Source organism: Gallus gallus, chromosome 4, assembly GCF_016699485.2.
Source record: "Gallus gallus isolate bGalGal1 chromosome 4, bGalGal1.mat.broiler.GRCg7b, whole genome shotgun sequence".
In the NCBI taxonomy this organism is placed as follows: domain Eukaryota; kingdom Metazoa; phylum Chordata; class Aves; order Galliformes; family Phasianidae; genus Gallus; species Gallus gallus.
In genome coordinates, this window is record NC_052535.1 from 15,375,855 (window position 1) to 15,400,056 (window position 24,202).

The window sequence follows — 24,202 nt, forward strand, 5'->3', positions numbered from 1 at the left end:
GTGTTACCTGGTAGCAAATAAGTGGGATTCTAGGAGCAATTCAAGTGTCAAAGTGGTTTAAGTACATCCAGATTTAGGTAAGCTGAGCAAAGGGTTTTATAACCTAAATTTTACATTTAGACATTTAAAGTGGTAGTTAGGTGCCTGTATCCCTTTATGCATCTCATCCCTATCACCTGCATGGTAGGTGATCTGGTAGAAAGATCTATAATCTATTATAGTAAAAAAAAAAAACTGACAGGAGATCATATGGAAAGGACTTATGTGAAGACTCAGTATGCAAGAAAATATCAAGATGGAGAATCTGAATATGAAGCGACCATACTCTGTGAGAACCCTTTTATAAAAGATGCCTCTGTAAAGCAGGGAAGTTGTGGGAAGCTCCTGATCGTGCTGTGGGTACTGTAATGGAGGAAGAATAGAAAAGCTGAGATGGACAAAAGGGTGTGATGTGCAGGCCTTCAAGTTTTAATTTGCAAAGGCAAGACCACTTATATCCAGCAAGTTGCGCATGTTAGCAGCATTTAAAGAAGGGAGCTCATGGCAGGAGGCAGCTTCCCTTCCTTGCAGCTGAAAAAGCACAGATGAGAGCAAGAGCACAAAAAAACACTATGATAGCTAGAGTTTTTGTCCTGCTGAAATTTATTATGCAAAACGTGTCACACAGGTCCCTGAAAAGCAGCTATTTAAAATATTTTTTATTGTCATGATAAGAGTTCTACAAAAAATAGCTATCATTTCAATACACTTATGCAGCAGACTCTTTCTATTAAGTTCAAGTTACTTCTGAAAATAGGAAATTGCTACTGATAAAAGTTGAAATCATGGAAACTTTCTTTTCTCCTGCATATTGCATTTTTAAGGTTTTTGATTGTATAGATTGTTGGGAGGATAATATATCTAGACTTCTAAAGAAATCCTGGTCTCTGCCTTCTTTAAGCAAGGACTTTTGCTTAAATGTTTAGGCTTAAGTAACACTTTTAAAATAAAATTTGGCTTACTGTAATTATGCAAGCGAATGTTAGGGGTGATAGAGCAAAATCTCCTTGTGTACCATAGCAGCAGTGTGCTCTTTAATTTAGGAAGCCTTGGCCATTTTATGAGCAGATTATTAAAATGGTATCTGCGACCTTGTGCTCCGAAATCATTTTTCTGATGGGCTGCAGAAAGTGGATAGTTCACATGACATGTTTTTATTTTCAGTTCCACATCATGTCCATGCACCTCGCTACCAAACAGCCGGGCTGTGCCCCACCAGCTGTGCCCAGGGGGAGGCAGCTGTGAAGGGACAGCTTCCCTCAGAGCAGGCTGTGCCCAGCAGCACAGCCAGAGGACGACTGCACTGCTCAGCAAGGCTGGGCCAGTACGGGCGAAACCAGGGAGAAATGATGAGTGAGTGGAAAATTACAGGCGGTGTAGAAGGGAGAGAGAGTGCGTAGTAGTAAAGGACACTCGCTTCTTAAAATCCAGAAAGCAGTTGTGTCTGGGGTGCTGAGGAGTGTGCTCACGTTGAAAAGCCAGGGCACTGTGCACAAGGTGCTGCTTCTCACTGGTAACAGAAAAGTGCAAGCGAGGAGCTGCGTCTTTGCATTAGCAGCAACAAAGCAGAGCAGCAGCTGCCAGACGCACGTCGCTATTTCTATTAGTGCTGCTGACACAGCGGAGGTTATGGTTTATTTGCTGAGAGCTGCAGTGTGCTGATCTTCACAAACACAGCACCAAACACAGAAATGTCTGCTCCTTGTCTGTGCAAGCAGGGTTCGTAGTAAGTCATCGAACGCTGCATGACTTGTGCTGCTTGGGGCTGTGCTCCTGGTTCCGGTGGAAGAGCTCATTACGCTTGGCTCTTCAGTTTCCCCAGGAAACTCTTTATTTGTGGTAAAAAGAGAGGAAGCAATTCCAACCTCTCCAGCTAATTTTATTTTTGATTGTGACACTGAGGTGCTGCTCAGAAGCTGGCAATGGCATTTAATTTCTCCTCTTTACTATCTTTACTGTGCTAAAAACATTTTTCTTGGGAATGCAACATTCCCAATAATTTAGTTCATCCAATGCTTCTGTCATGTTCTTCACTGAAAAAAAGAGTTGTAAAAATGAATGTACATCCTTTTGAATGTGTCCCACTGTCCCCATTCCTTCTCAGGGTCAGCTTCATGCCCAACTCGGTCAACAAGTGCATCTATGCCACTTTTGGGTTGCCACTGCCATTACACAAGTGAATCTCAATAGATGTTCCCCTAATATTTTGAGAACCAGAATCCATGCCCAGCTTTCTGAGCCCTTTGGAGATGTGATAAGTAAAATATATCTTCACTACTGAAGTAAGCAGATACATCTTAACGCACAGAGCACCTGATCTGGGTGAGGCAGGGACTTACCGGAGCAGTTCTTGTGAGTAGACTCACTTGCTAGAGGTCAGCTTCTACACGCCTGAATTACAGATGGTGCCTGCTGTTTGCGGTGCTTAAATAATTCATTATTTCTTTACTGAGTATTACTAATCAAATTTACTGATTAAATAATTGTGAAAACTTTATGTTCTGATCAGGGCCCTATTTGGTGTTAATAATAGTACTTCTGTGTATCATGAAAGATTTAGTGCTTGTATAAAGACATACCCTGATCCACTCAGGCAATCTTGTGAACCTTTGCTGAAAATAGCTGTTTCCAAATCTTTATTTTCTTTTGATGTTGTATTAGTTCAGGCGGTGCCTGTGAGACAGCATTATTAAAAGTACCAGCAGAGCCAATTCTTCGCCTGCTTCCTTTCTGTCTGCAAAACCATTTGGGTGCTCTCTGTGCTTCTCATCATTATCATGTATTGCCTCCTGCCCATACTGTTTCTTGTGGTCTGTCACTTACTCTACAGGTTTCCTGTTTTCCTATATGACTGCTTTTCAGCCCGAGGAACTGAGTATTGCATTTTCCTTCTGTAAGTAGACATGAAGGCAAAGCTTTCATAGCCTTCATCTCAGCCATCATGGCTCAGGATAGATTATTCTGAACCGCTTTCTCTTACTAGTCTCCTGATCACATAAAATATCAAATGAGGCAGACATTGCAAGGCATTTCCTTTTGTGGTTCTCAGTGCATTGGGAAGGATTTCAGAGCTTATTAGTCAGACTATGATTCTCCAGTGACAACTGTAATTTCACTGCTTTACGAGAAGTACAAGTGGAAATCAAATAGTGGAGACAAATTGTAAAACAGGAGCAGATTTGACAAGAAAGCATTTACGTGGGAAACGGTATTAAAAAACCAGTGCTGGTCAGAGTACTGTGGTTCTCCTCATCTTTGTGTCAGTCTCAACTTCCTTGCTGTTAGGTTGCACTTCTCTTCATTTATTTTAAGCATTTCCCACAAAGGCCTTATCTGACCTGCCAACGTGTATCATCTCCAAGAAAGAGACAGGTTCTGCAGCTAGAGTCCCTTGTGTGTCAGCACAGCGTAATCGTATTCTGCTTCACCAATGCTATGGCTGGGTAAACAGAGATATACCCAGTGGCAAATGAGTAATTCTTTTCAGTGGTATCAATTTGCAGAGCTTTGGCTCCCTGAAATGAAATATCAGTAAGTGTGTTTACCATTACCAGTCCAGATTCATAAGATTGTATTGATTAAATTTTTGCACTGTAAAAATACCATTTTGAGCCATAGTGAAATCGATAAAGGGTGAGGTTTTTTATATATACAAATTGGATTTGGATCAGGAAAAGAATATTCTTCATCACATGAAAAATAAAGCTGAAAAGAAAAGTGTGATAAAAGATCCAAGAAAGGGAAAATTTCTCTGTCATTCCCCTCTGCTTCTATGGAATCTGCCTCTGGGACCTTTCTATTTGCTCACTGATTACTTTTTCAGAGAAGCAAATTTTGAAGGAATAGGAGGCTCCCCAGTGTGGCAAAGATACTGTCTAAATAGGTGTAGTATTATCAGAAGTTACATTACAGTACCATGGTGGTGGTGGTTTTTTTTAATGAAATTGCATTCATATATTTTTAGATACACAATAGCGTTAATGGCAGCATCCGTGCTGGAAGTCAGAAGTGCTATTTATGGAGTACTTAATGCATTAGAACTAGGTTCAGTGAGATGATAGTAGGATTATTTTCAGCAAGCAATTAAAACCATCACTAGATTGATGGTGAAACATCATGAGCAACAAGCAGCCAGGTCTGGTATTTTCGTTCCAGTGGTTTAATTTTGTGTGTTCTGGGCTGTGGCAAGAAGATAAGAAAGGTAGTTGGATATCTGTGAGGCAACATGCCAAAAGGTTTACTGCATAAAGATTACAGGGAAAAGATTTAAAATGAAAGATCATTTGGAGAAGTTTTGCCTTTGGTAGAAATATTTGATCATTGTGTGTTAATGTGTTAATAAAACTACTGGCAAGATAAATTTTAGCTGCTTTGAAGTGGATCCAGATTTGTGGTAGAAAACTATTTCAGATGCAGATGTCTCAAGTTGGGTGAGATGAGTCTGAATCTTTGTGCCGTTTATTGGGATGCACCACCATGTTCCCACTTTGGGCAAGAGTAGAATCTTTGGAAACGTCTGTCGAAATGTCTTTGGAGATATGGGTGAGAATCAACTCAACGCAATCATTTTAAAGTATAATATAATTAACAAGGAAACGTTGCTTTGAATTTATTCACACAATTAAAATGAGAAGCTCAAATCCACAAATTGCTGGGATATTATGAGATGAACTTAAATATATTCCACTGTCAGATGTGTAGGTATGTGGTCCATGGGGAAAGGGATGAGAATCATTGGAGCAAGAAAGAGAAATTTAGGCTGAAAAAAATATTTGTCAACTACAGAAATTCGGGAGTGATAGAGATTGGTTACTCAGTGCTGTTTGTAGGTTCTCTGTTGCTGGGAACTTGCTGAGGGATGCCAAGCATGACTGAACTTGAAACAGGGATAGACTGTAGATTATCGTGTGAATTTCTTTGCATCACTGTCTTCAATAAATTTCCATTAATTTCATTTCTGTATGTATTTGTTTGTTTGTTTGTTTAAACAGTTGTCTGTCATTTCAGTAATGATCTGCCCTGACAGTTTTTTTTCATGACACCAAATTTCATAAAAAATTAGCAGTAATGGCTTGGGACCATGGCCTTGCTGCCTCTTGCACATAGGAACCTCATTCCTGTTTGCTGAAGGAAGCACGCTCACAAAAGCTGGCTTTTGTTCTGCAGGTGCTTCCAAGTCCATCCGATTTTTAACTTGGCCTTGAAGATCAGGTACCCCTGCATGCTGGCGTAGTCCATGTCCACTTTTGTGATGCCTCTATAGAAAAGCTGTCCTTCGCTGAGCGGCGTAGTGGCGTAGCTGGGATTGGCTAGGAATGTGAAAAACATGCACACCCAAGTGGCAGATTCTAACACTGTAAGAGAAGCCCAACCTCGATGCAGTTGTAAAACCCAGATTGCCAAAGGAGTTTATTTAAATGAGGGAAATTAGATAGGTTCTGCCATAAAAATAGTATGTTTTTTATTACAGGTTTGTAAAACTTGGTATCCGTATCAAATCTCTCTACTTGCACTCTGTCAGGTAACCAATGGGGACAGCTTTCTGTTAGGTTTCACTGGAAAAAATAGCTCAAATGCCTTAGAAACTTATAGAACTTGAATATTTTAAAATTCTTTATGGTGTAAAAAATAATATTACTGAAGTCAGATGCCGAAAATGAAAGCTGGAACAGAGTTGTCTCCAGGACACAGTGGGAATGTAATTTTAAAAGCTCAGGAACATTGTTGAAATTATCATACACGCTTATTAAATGCAATGTATATTTAAATTGAAAAAACTTTCTTTATTAGGCCTATAGGTGATTTTTGCTGCCTCCGGCAGTTAAACATATTGGGTAAAAGTCGGGTTAGATTAATTTCTAATCTTTATGGAAATCCACTTATTAAAAAAAGGATAGCGAAGTTATGAATGTGATATGGAAGGGTTTAGAGAGTCAGTAACGGAAGACTCTCCATCGTATGTGATAAAAAGTAAAATGAAAGTGTTTTCATATTATTTGACCACTTTTGCTTACATATGTTTTTGTATTCTTAGCATGAATTTCCAAGAATGAATTTCCTGAAACATGTTGAATTAACATTAATATCTTCCCTTATCATTACAAATTATAAAATATTTAGCTTTCATTTCCCTTTTCGTATCACATAAGTAGAAACATATTATAAAATACATTTAAAAGAACTCATTGTTGATTTAGATAATTAAAATGAAGAATGTGGAGTGAATTTTTAATGCTTTTTTGATTAGCTCAGGAACGATCAACATATTTGTCTCGTTCTCAAGAATATGTACAAATAATGCTTCACAGCTCACATTTCCCTTCCTCCAATAAAATTAATGAACATTCAGAGTTAAAGATATGTCAGTAAGGAATCTAGACTGCTTGAGTTGAACATTTTTTAAGTCTCTTATTCATTAATTGGTTTAAGTTGAGGAATCTGAATTTTAGATTTGATAAAGGCTATATTTCATGAAAGTCTATAAAAAACTGCAGGGGTCGGCTGAGGCCAGCTCCCAGCAATTTGCCAGCATGTTGCTCACAGTCAGCCTGCACAGCTGAGATTTATTTAAATCAGGAAATTAACTTCTCAGCTCTACACTTAGAGAACCTTGTTTTGATTGCGAAGTGTACAGGTACAAAAACTGAAACACAGCCTTTAATTAGTGTGAATTAAGATGACTGCTGGTTTCCCAGAAGCAAAGAAAATTCGCAGCTGCTGAGGATCTGATGTCTGAGCATGGAGCAGCCTCCAGACCAGCGCCCTACACAAGCTCTGCGGTCTGCCTGGAGCTCGAGCAGCTTAGCTGGGCAGGAGGCATCCCACAGAGATGTGAGCAAGAGTGCAGGGGAGGAAATGGCTTTTGTGCGTGTCCACAAGCCTGAATACCATTGCAGATGCGGATCTTCATGAGTTATGTGTTGCACTGCACATTGTGAGAAAAACTGATGATGTAACAGCACAACTAAAGGCTTCAGAATATTAGAATAAATATTCCCCGAAGTCCACTTCTCCAATGTAAAGTGTAGCCTCCTGTCATCTACCTCCCTTGTTACCTTGTATGTGTCACCTTCCCTTGCTCTCGTCTGGGGACAAAGATTGTGGCTCCTCAGCAAGACAGCTGCAGCCAGGCTGGGCTCTGCATCTTCTCCCTTACCCTGCTCACATTGCTCCTCTGTTCCCTCAGTGGGCTGATTTAGCTCAGCAAGCTGTTGGGTATTAACCTAGGACAATAAAGTGAACAATGATCTGAATTAGCTCACCAGTTTCAGCTAAACTCCAGACAGGGACACAGAGCCAAGAGATGGATGGAGAGGACGGGGAGTGGAACAACTGATTCACATAGAGGTGAGAGCTTTGGCTTGGCTACTGCGCCTACACACAGCTCAAAGCCATGCCTTGCTCTGCTGGCTCCTTGCTCCCTTCAGGTATTGGAAGACCACAGTGAGGTCTCCCTGGAGCCTTCTCTTCTCTAAGATAAACAATCCCAGTTCCCTCAACCTTTCCTCATAGGAGAGGTGCTCCAGCCCTCTGATCATCTTAGTGGCCCTCCTCTGAACCCATTCCAAGAGCTCTGCGTCTTTCTTGTGCTGGGGGCCCCAGGCCTGGATGCAGTACTCCAGATGGGGTCTCACAAGAACCAAGTACAGGGGGACAATCACCTCCCTCTCCTTGCTGGTCACTCCTCTTTTAATGCAGCCCAGAACACAGTTGGCCTTCCAGGCTCCATGCTCACAATGCTGGCTCATGTCCAGCTTCTTTTCTACCAGGACCCCTAAGTCTTTCTCCACAGTGTTGCTCTCAAAGGGTTCTTTGCCCAGTCTGTATAAACACTTGGGATTGCCCTGGCCAAAGTGTAACACCTTGAACTTGGCCATGTTGAACCTCATTAGGTTCACATGGGCCCACTTCTCGAGCCTGTCCAGGTGCCTCCGGATGGCTTCCCTTTCCTCCAGTGTATCGACTGCACTGCTCAGCTTGGTGTCATCTGCAAACTTGCTGAGGGTGCACTCGATGCCATCGTCTCTGTCACTGATGAAGATGTTGAAGAGCACCAGTCCCAAGACCAACCCCTGAGGGACACCACTTGTGACCAGCCTCCACCCTGACACAGAACCATTAATCACAACCCTTTGGCTGCAACCAGGCAACCAATTCTTAATCCATCAAACAGTCCATCCTTCAAATCCATACCTCTCCAATTTAGAGAGAAGGATGTGGTGAGGGACCGTATCTAAGGCTTTGCAGAAGTCCAGATAGCTGACATCCATCTTTGTTTATCCACAGAAGGAACTAGGAATTGTTTTGCACTTAAAAACAGGACAACTTAAACTGACTGTTCTTTTCTTTAATCTTAGTTGCTTGAATTAGCTGTGAATTGAATCTGTGTGTACTATCACGTTATAAAAAGGATGGTGTTAAGCTTGATTTCCCTTGCTCTGCATGAGAGGTCTGGGGAGAATCTGGGATTTGATTTTCAGGAGACCACATTATCACATTAAACAGAGTTTCTGAAGCCTCATACTAAATCATTGAAACAGCTCTTAAAATTGGCCTCTTGGCCATAAAGAATGAGTGGGCTGAGCAGTTGGATGACCAGAGCTACCGGGGAAAGTGTCTGGTCCAAACAGAAAAAACAAGGACTTTGCTTTTCTTTCTAATCTGGTGCTTACGCATGTACTGTCTGGCCTAGGATATTATTTGTAAAGAGAAGTCTTTTATTTCCACTTTATTAATCTGATTGTATTAATGTGCTTAAATAGTGTATAAATATTTTATTCTGTGTGTGAAATAGATAAAAGAGGCTGGAAACATGGAGAAAACAATGGAAAAGCATCCAGTATTTTAAGGTCCATTTCCTTAGGTTGTAAAATGTGAATACACTCAAATTCTACATTTCAGCAGTAGAGTTGTGCCTACATTTCCCCACCCCGGCTATTTCTTTGTTTCTTTAGAGGATGCAGATGTCAAGATCAGACTCTGTGGGGTAGACAAGCAGAAGGCAGGCATGCCATGTATGAGAATGTGTTCAAGGTTTTCCACAGCTGGTTCTGTGTTTTATTTACAGTTAGAGAAGTGGAGGAAGCTGCCTGAGCTACTGGCAAGATCAGAAGCTCTGTGTATCACCTAGTTTCTCCATTTCAACCTTTCCAGCCACACTACACTGCCACAAGTTCTGTTGTGAGTTCCTAGAATAGTCCCTGGAGTTTTGGCATTGGTTGAGCTAAAACAGTTCCATAACTGCAAAAACTAGTAGACACTCAATCCAGAAGAGTTAAAAAAACCTCCTATGCTCCACTTATCCCAGCATAGTGTAAGCCACGGAATATTTCTTAAAATCCTCTTAACAATCTATGCCACTTAAAGTAAAATAGCAAGCACTATAATTATAATGAACTACAGGGAGATCAGGAGAGATCAAAGGCATCCCTCCAGCAGCCTAAATCCTTGAAGTAGCAGGTGATTCACTGGCTTTAATTCTCAGGAGTTTGCCTATGCCCCATGCTATAAAGGTAATATACCTTTGAAAGAAATGCCAGTTGTCCTCAGGCTGGCTGAGGGGCAGGGGGGATGCTTTTGTGATACCTGATGGTCATATGATCAGAAAGTAAATGGATGCCATGATCGCTTTTGTGATCCCTGATCGCAGGACCAAAAGTATTTGAGTGACTTTAATACCAAAGAAGTAACAAAGGAAGTTCTCCCCTGCAATCCTTTGCCCCCTGAGCAATATCTCAGCTTTCCAAGGGCCGAGGAGCAAAGCAAAGAAGTCAAACCAAATCATGTGGTGACAGAAGAAATCCTGCCCAGAACCTGCAGGCAGGCAGCCCAAGGCATGAAGCATTAGATTAATACATGATCAGTAGGTAGCAATCAAGTCTTTCTAAAGGATAATTCCCCAGCTTCAGCAGAGTTTTTCATTTGAGGCATCTTTGCAGTTGAATGTGGCAGAGCAGTCTCTTTCCTGGTCTTACATACAAAAGGACATACAATTTTCTCTTTTGTGAGAATAGCAATGGATAATTGTGTTTATTTTGCACTCCAATATAACTCAAGTCCCTGTCTGAATAGAAAAATTAATTATTTTTTATGCAGTTGGTTTTGAGTTCCTCAGGCACAGCACTTTGCAATTGCTTTCATTGCATCTTTCATTGTCCTTTACCACACCTCCAGCTTCTGAAGGTGGTTTTGAGTTTGACCTCGCTCTGCCAGTTTGTCACTCACCATTCCTTTCAATTGCACTCTGTGCATCATGCAGGCTGTTGACAAGAACAAATAAGGGCTAAAATCTAACTGGAAATAGATCCCAGGCACATCAGTCTCAGTGTGATTCAGTTTCTGTGCTGCTTTTCTCGTTATGTTAAAATGATTGGAATTGATCAGATTTCAATTTAAACTTTAAAAACTTGGCTTGGCATGTTCAGTGACAGCATTTATCACTACAAATGCTTTTAAGATGTTTATATACAATAGTTCCAGGATATGAATGATCATTATTTAAGATCTGTCAGGGGAAAAATCTTCCCACAACTAAATATGTAACATTGACATTTGAAATTGGAGCAGGCATGGTTACTTGGCTCACACTTGTGCTATCAGCTGCTCTCTGAGAGGAAGAAGGAGGAAACATTTATGTGGCAGGTTAATTGCCGAATAACAAGCAAATTCTGTCTCCTGACACTAATTATTCGAAATAAAATCAAACTGCACAGAACCTCTATAACAAAGCCATTCTTTTCACAGAACAACTTTAGTCTAAGTAGAGGCAGAATTGCAATTGGCATATTTTGATGTATTGAAGCAGTTCAGGACTCCCATTCCAATTCACTGTGCGGTCCCCAGCGCCCCAGGTGGAGGAATTGTTCGGAGCACAGTGCAGGAGGTGCTCCTGCCTTCCTGAGACAGTTCCTCTGGTTTTTAACAGTTGACTCATGAGAGTCAGGAAGGAAAAAAGAAAGAAGAAAGAAAAGACTTAAACCTTGAAAGCTTGAAAGCTCTCTCCGAACCAGGCAGAGCTGTGGTAGCATCAGTGGAATGGGATGCAGGCTCCCCTTCTTTCTGTGCTGCCTTCCTGCTGGCTCACTGTACTGCAAGGGAAGGCCATTTTACCCTCACTGCAAACACCTGAATGGCTCAAAGGCTGGTTTGCTTTTGTGTGTTTAGAATGCCACTTTGTCCTTTAGCTCATCCCACCCATAGTGTTTGAGTTTAGAACAAGTTTTAGAAATGAGCCCATGGGAATGGCTATCGTAGATTCATAGAATTGTTTGAGTCGGAAGGGACCTTTAAAGGCCAGCTAGTCCAACTCCCTGCACTGAACAGGGATGCCTACAGCTTCATCAGGTGTTCAGAGCCCAGTCTAGCCTGATCTTGAGTATCTCCTGGGATGGGGCACCACCACCTCTCTGGGCAGCCTGCGCCAGTGCTTCACTGCCCTTTTTCCAATAAGCTTCTTCCTTATATCCAATCTAAAGCTCCCCTCTTCTAGCTTGAAACCATTTACCTCTTGTCCTGTCACAACAGACCCTGCTAAAGATTCTGTTCCCTTCCTTCTCACAGCCCCCCCTTTAGGTACTGACAGGCTGCTCTCAGGTCTGCCCGGAGCCTTCCCTTCTCTAGCCTGCACAGCCCAACAGTTATGACATGCTCTCAGCTGAAATCAGCCAAAGGATGTGGGCTGCTGTGTCACTGGGATCTGATTCGGACCCATTGCTCCCCCACGTGCAAAGCCAACACTTATAAATAAATAATCTTACAAGTAGCTGTTAAAGAAGGATGTTAAGAATAACAAGAAGCTATTAAAGAAGGATGCAGCCTTCTTTACAGACCCAGGTCTGTACTAGGTGACAGAATTCCATGTTTGATCGGTGTTAGGATACAAATGATTATATTTAGCATCAACGCAAGGTCCACCTGCAGTATGAAGTTGCTTTTTCACATAATGTGTTTCTGTATTCCCGTGCAGAGCTGTGTACCCTGGACTGCGGCAGCCACGGCGTGTGTTCAAGAGGGATCTGCCAGTGTGAGGAGGGCTGGGTGGGACCCACCTGTGAGGAGCGCACCTGCCACTCCCACTGCGCTGAGCACGGACAGTGCAAAGACGGGAAGTGTGAGTGCAGCCCTGGATGGGAAGGGGACCACTGCACCATTGGTAAGGGGGATTTGTACCTCTATAAATAAAATTCATAGCATTTTAACCAGTTATACAAAGATCTGCCAGAGCCATCAGTGTGACTTAACTCACATTTTGGAAAAACGCAGAGCCAGAATCAGAATGGCAATCGCAGAATGGCAACAGTGCAGTACTCTATTTAGAGGAAATAACACTGAAGAATTAACTTTAAAAAAAAAAAACACACACACACACTAAGCATAGTTGTGTAGATCCCAACATATGTCTAACTTGTGCATGAACTTTGAGTCATGGATAAGAAAAGATTTTAAGAAGTATAAGGTGTTAGGGGTGAAGCTGTTGTTCAGCTGAAGAAATTCTTGCATTGTCTCTTGCCACAGTGTTTGAGGATTCACATATTTTACTTTGTACTAGAGGGTTTTTTCCTGTAGCTGGCTTCTAACAGTATTTCTAATAAATGTAAAACTCTCAGATCTTTTCAGAAGTCGTTTCTCTGCTGTACAGATGTAATAGTTATATGTCTAATGAAATGCAACAGGTTATTTTGAGAAAATCTAATAGTGTTTCTCCCTAAAATGTCCCAGAGCAATATTATTCGTAAACATTTTAATTGTTTATAAGCATAGCGTATCTAATTTTCAGAAGTAAACAGTGTAAGCTTTTATGTTTTCTTCCTGAATAAAGTAGAATGTTTAATCTTTATCTTGATAATTTTAAGATAATTAATAATTAAGATAATTAATCCACTGACTCTAGACTTTACAACATCAGATTTGCTAAATCTACACTTAGATATGCAAAGAAGAAGCAGCTTAAGTTACCAGAGGTTGTGTAGAGCAAATCCAGAAAGGACAAATATACTAACAAAGAGAAGTAAAGCTTTGCATCACTATTACTCGCAGTGTAGGCACTGCACGTGTGGCCCAAGCTGTCTTCTGCATGCTTGTCATCAAATGGAGAACAATCACAAGCGCAGCATGCTTTGATCACAGTGGTAGGAATAGATATGATTGCAGTAGAAGGGAGGCACTTTATGTCTAACCAACAGGTGGCAAGCCATAAGCAAATGGTTTCTGTCTTTTCATTTTGATACAGAAGTTCAATCCATCTCAGTTTTGTTCTTTTCTTTTTTAAGCTCACTACTTAGATGCGGTTCGAGGTAAGTTTTTCCTATCAGCATTGCAAAAGAATAATGAAAAGATACAAAAGTATTGGGAATTAAGTGTTATGTGTTATATGTTTTGTCTGAGCTTCTGTGCTGTTAAGTTGCCAAAGTAGATCAAATATTTGTTCACGGAGATGTATGTATATACAAAGAGAGATTTACAGAAATATATGCAGATTTTGTGCAGATTATGCAAATAGCATACTCAACTCATTTGCAAAGTTATAGCAATGTACACATTATTCATGCAGCCATCTGATGTGCTGCTATGTAAATCAGGTCTTTGTTCTTTCTTGCCATTGCGAAGTAGCGACAGAGTGAAGGACTTACTGGAAAAACTTTGTGCTGATCCTGTCTTCTGTGAGAAGAAAATATTTTTATTTTTTGCCCGTTGTGTTTGAAGTCTCTTTTGATAGAGAGGGACATGTTTTTAAAAGCTATCTTGTCTAGATGCGTGACAAAGTTCTCTTCAAATCACATGATACAAGGGTTAAGTTCTATGTTGTTTTGTTCGTTCCCACACTTTGCCTCAGGCCCTGCTTGGTTGTGGCAGTGTGAGTGCCTTCCCACGCTTGGCTGCAGTCCCTCAGTCCTAGCCTTGCTGTGCAGAGCAGTGGTGCACACTGTCCCTTACAGAACTGCTCCGAGCTGACTTATCAAACTAACCAATATTCCAGAAAGAGCTGAGTGTTAGTTATCTATTTGTTATTTCATTTTTTCAGAATTAGATGATGATAATAAAAACACGTAAGCATTCATTTGATTACATTTATAGTCTTAGACAATAACCATACACAACAGCAAAATATAATCATGTACAAGATATGAATTAACTCAGTAGGATGGTAAATTGAAATGCAAAAAACATCTACTCTCAAATCCTGTCCTATCCTCCAGCTCACAAAAAGGCAAATAATTGAGTTTTACAGTATGTCTGGTGGTTGCCAACCTCATTCCATTTTAGAGCAGTAAGTTCCAATGTGAGAAAACCATGCCACCTGTCTTCAGCTCCTCCTAGCAAGAGACTCAGACTCCCGTCTCTCTTTCCAGATGTGACTGATGAACTGTCCAGAGAGTGGAGAGGAGAAATATGATGTGTCTTGTGTAAGGTTGTTAGGAGATATGCTGCATTCTGGCCTTTAAGTCACATTTGCCAGACTAGTTGTAGGCACTCTCGGGTCTGCCTCTCCCAAGCCCTATCAGAGCACCTGTCTCCTGGGGCTGGCAAATGAATGAGCAGACTGAGGTCTTTTCTTTCTTCCTCAAAAGAAATTCTCTCTGGTAATACCTAACTGCTGATATTCACTCTCAAATACAGGAGGGCATTGAAATCCTGTAAGTTCATGCTGGTAAAGAGGAGCCCTCTTAGAAAGGATGCTGCTTGCACTGTTAATGTTATTGCTGAGCTTTATTCATTGTCCTTTGGCTCCATGCATGATAGGGCGAGGATTTGACAAATGTCTGAGCTGGCACTAGACTATGCAAGCAGATGGACATGAGTGTATGCATCCAAGAGACAATTCCTCAGTCACTCTTATAGGCAAGAGGTCTAGATGAGAATGTCCAAATTGCTATTGATTCGGAGTTTACAAGCATATAATCCAGGGGATTCAGCAATCACTGCTCCAGTTTTGATCTAGAACCAGCACCACTAAAGAGCAACTGTTTGTCACATTTGAATCAGCTGCAGTGTGAAAGAGGAAGAAATAGACATTGAAGGGAAATACTGCCTCATTTTCCTTCTGTAGAAAGTCATTGTGTTGTAGAATAATCCAGATAGGCTTTTTCACATTCAGCTCAGTCTTTGTGATCAGAATAAATTGATCACTTCATTTCCTTGCAGCGTATAGGATTATGTCCAAAAATGCCAGTTTGTCATATAAAAAATATTTCCCATGTATACCTTTAATATAAACATTGAGTATGTATGTACATTTCCTGATATACAGCATTTTTTTCCATGTGTAGAGAAAGAGATAGACACAACAGGCTGTTAAATAACTTCTTACACATTTACTCACTTTTTTCCTGTGCACAAAAAGTTACACACTAAAAAAAATCCTTATTCCTGAATGAGAAATGATTTCTGGGCAAGTAAAAATAGGGATAAGTACAGGTATTTTTCCATATTCAGCCAAGAGTATGAATGTCTTGCAAAGTAGCTGTATTGCTCTCATTTATAGGCAGCAAGGATTAAAGAATGTCACTGAATAATTGCAACTTTACAGGAAAGGGAAGAAAACTCCTCAATGAATGTTTCTTTTTTCACTTTTTCTTTAATAGATGGCTGCCCAGGTCTCTGTTATGGAAATGGCAGGTGTACTCTTGATCAGAATGGATGGCACTGTGTTTGTCAAGTGGGATGGAGCGGCTCGGGATGCAACGTTGTCATGGAAATGGCGTGTGGGGATAACCTGGACAATGACGGAGGTATGATACATAATTCATGGATCTGTTTATTTGTCACATACCCAATTCCCATTTGAATCTATAGTTTTGCTGTATGTTTTCCTTTTTATCACAGAATGTCAGTGTTTTGTTTGTTTACTCAAGACAGTTGCTCTACAGACTTCATCAATGCAATGACAGAATATATCTTTTTGTTAGATGTTCTCCAAGGCAGATTTTATGTATGTGCCATACCTAGCATCCTAGCACTTGGGTATTTTCTAAAATATATTTTTTTTAAAATAACCTTTTAACAAGTCATTTCTTCCACCTCTTCTTTCACCTTTCTTCCTTTCTTTCATCAGTGAATGGATACCCAAATGAAAAACCCTCTGTTGGTCTTGGAAGCAGTGAAACTGCTTCTGATAAGTTCTTTGCGATACCAGCCCAAGTATCATAGGAAAAAGCTGACTCACTTGACTGATGATGAGGATGTCTGGCTACAGAACACTCCCTCTCAGGAAGCAGGGTCGTTGTTTTTTTCTGGCAAAAACATCCAGCCTTTATTCCAAACTTTCCAGTATCAGAAAAGCAACAGTATTCCTCAGAGGTTGTTCTCAAAGTACTCTTCCTATCTTTTTAGGAACACTTGATTTACTAGGCAGTCAAGGAGGACTGTTGCTCCCTCCGCTTTTATTTGTCCTCATTGGTTCGCCCCATACTTGGAGCTGCGTAGGTTTCTCGGTCAGGCTATGAATGCATCTGCCCCAAATATGGTTGTGTTCTCCCTAAGACTTTATACTGGGATGTACGCTATTTTATCATGTCACACTTACAGACCATCTCACTGTCTTGGGAGAGATCTCGTGCCTCAACGTTGTGTCAGAACTTAGTATAATTATTGTCTATTTTCTTCTAGGTCATTGATAAATTAAACTTGATTGAGAGCCAAGAACTGAGGTCACCGTGGGACCTCAATAGAAACACTGTGACTCAGTGATGATTCCTCATTTACAGATATATTTTGAGACCTTCTGATTTCGTATCCTGTGGGCTCTAAGACCATGCTGTCCTTTGGCAAAGGCTTCCTCATTTCTGAATTCAATTCAAATTTAACTTATACCTCTCTCATTCTTCCTTTTTTACCTTATTTCCAAGAGCACTGGCAACCATGTCTCTGCCCACTCCCTCTGCTCCTCTATGCTGGTGTGTATCCCTCTTACACAAGGTCCCACAGCTGGGATCACTGCCCCCCGCCTGCTTTCCCATCTGTCTGGTGCTCTCCCCTGCTGTCCGAGCCTCTGACTCACTTGCGTGCATTCTTAAATCTGCCCACAAAAATCCTGTTTTCCCTGTAATGTATGTAAAGCATTTTCTGATACACTCTGAACTGGCTCCGTATAAACTGTGCTGTATTGTGATTTTCTATGCTTTATATTCAGCAGTAAGGGTGAGTTATTGAAAGAGTTGGCAGTCTTAACTCTAAATCTCCTTGAATTTGTCAGTTTAAGGCAGACACTTAACATCATTTCACTGCAGGTTTTAAAAGTAATTTTCTTTTTCTTTTTTAATGGTAACATAACGTACTAGGACAGCTCTGTTGACGTTACAATTAGAGATAAGTGCAGAGAGAAATATTTAATTAATCTGACTGGTACAGATGGGCTAAATGTAATTAAGTTTTCTTCACAATCAATGTTATATAAGGAAAGGAAATTATATCTACATATTAAAATCACTTCTCTTTATATATGATGTTCATAGAACCTGATTTGGACGAACATAAATTAGAAAAATGTCCCTACAGTCATTGGATTTATACCAGTTTTAATTTTACATGAAATCAGAAGCTGATTCCTAGTGTTTCAGAATTTGTGTACTTATGGAACCATAAAAACAAAACTAGGAAGGAGTTGTGACATTATCTGTTAAGTTCTACTTGCCATGAGGTTATGCCTTAGACTATGAGATCATTATGGTGGCATAATGAGTTCCCATCCATCAGGCTACATAACAGGTTTAGGCTCATAAAGATGGAGCCTATTAAGTTTTTGCCTGCAGTTGTGGTGAGCTAAGAGCATGCTCTTAGTTAAGTTACCAAAACTCATCTGTCAGGTAGTCACTTCGTAAGCAGTTAGTTATGATAGGATCACATTCAGGCAGCAACACGTAGCCTGAAAGATCATGCTCCAGACCTAATTTAGTGCCATGCATAGTCCAAATCATGGTATTCTTATCTAGAAAAGGTCTTATTTATTGCAGTCGTGTTTAAACCAAGCATTTCTGTATCAGATCTTATGAGGTGGTTTGTGCTTCAAGGTCTTTAGGAAGAAGTTAAAACCAAAGAGCAAAGTTGTGGTAGCATTGGACAAATGCTACTTCAATCAAACTCTAATTCCAGCAGTAGCTCAGCATGATGATTTTGTGTAGATTTATTGTATAGTACTTTCAGAGACTGAAAACCTGACACTGTTACTATATTAAAATACATGGTAGAAAAAAATGTATCATTTTAATATAAAAATGGAAGAGTTCTAAGTGATTCCAACTTCAGAGATTAAATACTCTCATTTGTTTGGCATGAAGAAGTGTTAGCATTATAGTGTGATCTGTAGTAATGGCACAGAAGCTTTAGGGGGGAGGATTTTTGAAAGAACTGCTACATTAGTGTAAAGGCAAGCCACAAGTGTGCTCATGTGCATCCCAGCTCTGCAGACACTGAAACAGAGTTCCACACCAGGGCAGTTGTCCCTGATGGTGAGGTTAACATGTGCAGAACCATCTTCAGGGAGATGTTTCTTTTAGAGCCCTGTTAGTATGCTCAGTACTCACACCCTGACTGTATCAGAGCTGTACCATTCCTTCTCATCACTCTCTGTTAGCTTTTCTCTCCTTGCAGAGTTAAGGGCATGTTTACCTGTTCAAATATCACTATAAATACCACTGGAAAGGTCTTAGCATTATAACAGATGTGCAACGACATGGTTTGCACTTGCTCTTGTGGAGTACATCTGCAGTCTGTTAGCACAGTGATGTCCATTAAATAACAGCAAGACATCAAGATGTCCTTTGCAGTGGGGTGTGCCTTTCCCCCACCGCAGCTTTCCTCAGCATTACAAGTTCCCCATTTCTTATTTTCACTCTTTCATTATCATGACTGACATGAGTTCATTTTCAGTTTATGAGATGATCATTCCACTCCTTTGAGCAGGTCATTTTCTCTTGGCCTGCCGTTGTCTTCTACTCTCTTTGGGAGCTCTGGTAGCTCCAAGAGGTGAGCATCAGTGTCCCGAGGCTGCGGAGCCTAAGCTCTGGGATGTGTGAAGAGCTGGGCACCAGCCCACCACCAGCCTGCCAGCCACTCTTCTACTCTTACCTGTGCTTACCTTGCTGCTGCACATGTGGGTCATCGTCATAGCCTCAAAGATACAGCCTGCCATTCCCTTTAATTTCTTTGATACTGATCTCTGTTATTAAATTTGCTTGGATCACTTTTCTTCTTTTTTTTCCTGAGTCAATCTTGACTGTTTGTTTTTAAGGAAAATACTGCAAGCTTTGAATTCCTTTCCAAATACCCCTTCAGTCACTTCAGACAGTTATTGTAGCTTTCTCCAGGCTTTTCCAAGCACAAGAAAACATATGATTCAGCATAGCCTTTGGTAGATAGCCATCGCTGCTAAAATATTGATGTATTCCTGACCCATCCATTGGCATTTTAATAACCTATCCGTCACAGGGATATTGAGTCCGTATATAAGTAATATGCTATTATTACACAATATAAATAATACTGATGGGAATGGTTTTCTTTGTTGCTGAGCAGCGAGGGCTCCCCAGGGATGCTTTTTTCTGAAAATCATACTCTGATATATTTGCACTCTCCTGCATGTGGAAGGCCAAACACTACTCCTGCCCATTGAAAAGAACACTGAACAGCCTTTCCAGAGACATAATGTTGAGTTTCCAATGTCTTTACACAACAGCAGTGTTCTCGGTTAACGGCATCACTCTTTGCTGTGTTCTACATATTACAGCTGAAATTTGAGAAGACGTTTGGATTAATGCATTACAAGTAAGCAGCAGTCTCATTAACGTTGCTGCTGCCTGGTCTCTTCCGAAGTTCCTCTTTGATTTAGTTCACCCAGATTCCTGGCAACCCTAATTGGGCTTAACTGAGCCTGTGGTGAAACAAGTTGGCACAGGCATTGTTTAAAGCTTATTTGAAATCTGTAAAAGAAAGCAAGCAAATGTAAGTTGAAGACTCCTGTGGATTTTTCTTCACAAACAACAGAAGTGTTGGACAATTGACTATTTGAGTTTAATTACTGAAAAGCTCAAATCCCTCAAGATCTGAGAATTTCAGCATTGAGTTTTTTGCATTGTTGTGAATAAAAAGTTCAGAGAACAAAATCCGTTTACTGAATGGATAAACTTGCAGCTCATTTTGATTTCTGTGAAAATATTCTGGAGGTTTGTTCTCGGAGCTCCATCCCTTCCTTGCACTCATCAGGATCTGTATGGAGAGCAAGAGCACTTACACAGGTACCACTGGGTCACTCTGCAGCAGAGAAAGCAAAGGGCATTGGTATTGTTTATATTAAATACAGTACACTGCTTGGGGATGGTTTTGGTTTTCATGTGAGTAAGCACATACGTTTCTTGGTACATGTGTTTGGGAGTATCCCTGTGTACATGTGTATGCAAGTATAAGCATATGGGCTGCTACGTGCAGCATTCTGGCTTTTACAGTAAACATAAAACTTCAAACCTAAAGTAGAGAACTGTGCTCTTTGAACTTTAAAGCAGAAGAATAGCAATTTTTATTACTATTTGCATTTTGCTTGCCGACATTTGATAATGGGGGCAGATTATTAAAATCTGCAGTAACCCAGTAATGTGGGAGGTAGAATCCAATTGAATTTGGCATTTCCATATCCAGCCAATAAAACCCCTGAGTGGTTTAATAGAAAAGAAGCTGTGGTGAAAGTTATTGCGCTTTGCATTAGTGAGCTGGGGAAGGGACCGCTGCTACAGTGGGAACTGCTTTGTTCTTTGCTTCCTTCTCGGTGACCTTCCCAGTGCCTCTGCAATGTCTTCAGGGTATTCTGCCACCTGGAAACCGATACATTTTCAGTATCATGTTGTTGCAACACAAATTGAAAGTAATTCAGGGGTTGATAGGAAGATTCAAAAAGCCAGGAGTTTAAAAGTAGGTGGTATGGAATACCAGGCCTGAAATATTTCACTTGTTCCATGGTCTTGCTATTAGCTTTTATGTTAGCAAGTAAGATGTCACCTCAGCTGACAATGTACCGTTTCATTTTCCAAGTACTATTGTATTTTCTTGAGCACTTAATATAGATAATGTGCTCAAATACAAACTATATAAAATACAATTATTGTGAAGCATTCTCTCAAACCTGATAAGGAAATAGTTATACTGCTGGGAGGTAACCAAGAAGGAGGTGGGTCCATAGCTTCACTCCCAAGCTGGCCAGGTGCTGAAGGTGCTCCTCCATGTAGACGAGAGATTGCTGCATAATCTGTACATTACAGAGTGTGCTGTACCCAGCACACACAGAACCCTCAGTGGCTGCAGTAGAGAAAGAGGTGAGAAAGAGTTAATTTCATCACGTTTATGTATTTTTCCCATCATATTAAATACAAAATATCTGTGTAAGCAAGAAAGTGTTGTGTTGTTTTCTTTTTCATTGAACAACATTGTGTGATTCCATTGACACAAACTTCTGACACAATAAATATTTATGTCATTCCTTATTGAACACTTCCTGAAAGGATCCTTCTCCCAGCAAGGAAATGAGCAAACATCATCCTAGCACTGCTACAGCAGTGCAGAGGGGAGTGGTCAGGCTGAGAACAGAGCAGCTTGTTTTGGCATGCTCTGCCTTCTCTTTGAAGTTGCTTAAATTATTTAAGAGTGCCATGAAGCACTTTTTATCCTCAAGTTGGTCTTTGTGGATTCTGTTTTAGCAATAACGTTAGAAGTATTTTGACTGTCTAGTTTATTTACTTTTTTTACTATTTTTTTTTACTGTTTACTATAATTACCTTTTGCATACAAATCAAAATACCTGGAAGTTGTGAACATGTAATTCTTGCCATCTCTCGAATTTGAAATTTGTCTCACCAAAATCTGAATCACTTTGTTATATAATCTGTACTGCACTGTGAAAGTCCCCAACTGCCTTTTATATAAGATAAATTTGAAAATGCTAATAGCAAACCAAAGTCATTTACACCCCTGTAATACATCCTAGCCTATACCTCTGCTGTGATGCACTGTTTATAATTGACAATAAAAACTCCAGCATACAGAGTCCCCTGCCGTATGAATTACAGTTTTTGCTGTTTGCAGTGGTTTGTTCATACTCCTTACTGTTGTCTCCTGAGATCTAATAGAAACCCTGCTGTTTTCTTAACACACTAATTTTTAATAGTTCGTTTCTGATCTGAAAACTTAACACACAAAAGAAAAAAAAAAAGCAAGCACAAACAACTGTGACCATTGGTTGAGAACTGAAAATTATGTATATGTGCTATTTCCAAATGAATGAGTTTATAAATGAGATATTTTTTCAGGGTTATTCTCATGGATTAAAAATCTCAGTTTAAATAGGATTGACTTGTTGAAAATGGTATCTACACATGCATTTACTAACTTCTTTTAATGGGTATCATGCTGAATTATAGTAGTAAACAGCAAGAAGATTGCTAAAGAAAACCTTTGCAGGAGGCAGGAATATCTGATTTATGAAATGTAAGTGGAGGCTTAAGTTGAGGAAAGTCTCTTCATTTCTCTGTGCTACTAGATCCAAATAAGACAAGCTATGTGTATGAGAAGACTGGAACAAAATGTCCTCAATAATTTTTATTCAAATAGTTCTGCTCAGAAATCACAGAATATTTCATGTGGATTTATTCAAAATAAAATATTTGATTTCTGAGTTTATATTTGTGGGATTTTATTTATTTATTTATTTTAATTAAAGCAGAAGACTAATAAGCCTTAAGTTAAAGAAACAATTCATTCTGGATAAGGGTTCCAAATTGGCCCCAAAGTAGATGTTTCATTATTTTACTTGAGCTAAGTGTAAGAAATTGGTTTCAGTTTTATGGAAGCAGATTTAATTTTCTAAATTCTGTTTGATTGTTTGGAAAAAAAAAAAAGAAAAAGCTAAAAGCTGCATTATTTAAAAGTATTTTAGTTACAAATTCTTCAATGCATACTCTATATCCATTTGTTGTGCTGTTAGGACAAATGCCACCCTGGGTTATTCAGACAGGCTTCTGAGACTTCACTCCCTTCCTAGTGGGAAACCCACCCTTTCATAGCCCTAAAACAATGGAGAAGGAAATGAAACCAGGTGCAAGTAATTCTAGCCAAAATAACTCCATTAGCAGAATCTGTATGGGCTTATAAGATGGTCACTTTGCAAAGAACAGATGAAAACTGAGTCTGCTTGGAAAACGGAAAGCTGTTTTCCCTTTGCCTGCTTTCTTTAAGTACACAGCATGAATGCCAAGTGCATGTTGCCAAACATAAGCTATTGACAGATGTGAAAAAGGATGAGGATTCTATTAAAGAAAGCAATTGTAGAGAATTTAATTGTTGTCCTTATAGCTATTTATTTTCTAAACAAATCTTCAGATTCTAATAGTTCTGAGAATTTTCACTTTCGCCTCTTACATAAGTGAGAGAATCAGATCAGCTCAGTTCCCACATTGAATAGCTTGTTGACAAGAAAAAAATTAATCAGAGGAGCTAGGGCAGAATAAATTACTCCAAAATAGCTTCCCCACAGATAGTTATTTGGGAATAAGCATGTCTTTTTAATGATTGGTACTTGTTCTGCCAGACCAATGTTTTTCACATTTTCCAGGTACACAGCAGTTCATGCCTTGCAGGGAGTACCTGGGCTCCTTGAAGAAGAGCTGTCACTGCTGGAGCCGCTCCACCAGTAGAGACCTGACCTGAGTGGCCGCAGCCTGCCACGTCAGAGCCCACACAGGGTTCTTCAAAAGTATAGAGTAAAAGCAAGGGATTTTACTTTCTTCATCACCTTTTCAAGTCTAGTAGAATTCTTTAACATTTACAGTCTTGAAGGACGTAGTAGTAAACTTGATGGTTTTTCTGTTCAATTCACTTACTTAGAGAATAGAGTGACTCATACTTTGGACAAAGAAGGAGGAAGCAGTAAGAGATTTTTTTTTCCTTGCAATTGCAAGTTTGTTTTTCAACCCAAAAAATTCTTTTTTTTTCTTTCCTTCATAAGAGCATGCTGCCCCCCCCCCCCCCCCCCCTTTGGTTCATATTGTTTACTTCTCCTCCCATTTCATGTGTGGCTTTGTTTAGACTGGAGATCTCTTATTATTTCAGCTAAAAGATTTCCTAGCAGATTTCAGTAGCTTTTTAGGTTTTCTTGAATATAAAGTGACTGCTACTCTCAAAGTCAGTA

At 40.0% G+C, this 24,202-nt stretch overlaps 1 protein-coding gene across 8 annotated transcripts in view; it reads left to right on the forward strand.

The window, feature by feature from the left end:
• TENM1 (teneurin transmembrane protein 1) overlaps positions 1-24,202 on the forward strand; it is an 846,851-nt gene that overhangs the window by 739,228 nt on the left and 83,421 nt on the right. For 5 of the 8 annotated variants that reach the window (XM_046939904.1, XM_015278189.4, XM_015278190.4 and 2 more), the window contains 3 exons: positions 12,005-12,190; positions 13,308-13,331; positions 15,621-15,767. In XM_046939904.1, the coding sequence (XP_046795860.1) occupies positions 12,005-12,190; positions 13,308-13,331; positions 15,621-15,767 (357 nt within the window). The remainder of the gene's footprint in view (positions 1-12,004; positions 12,191-13,307; positions 13,332-15,620; positions 15,768-24,202) is intronic. The other 3 variants (NM_001397994.1, NM_001397993.1, NM_204862.2) reach the window with 1 other exon arrangement.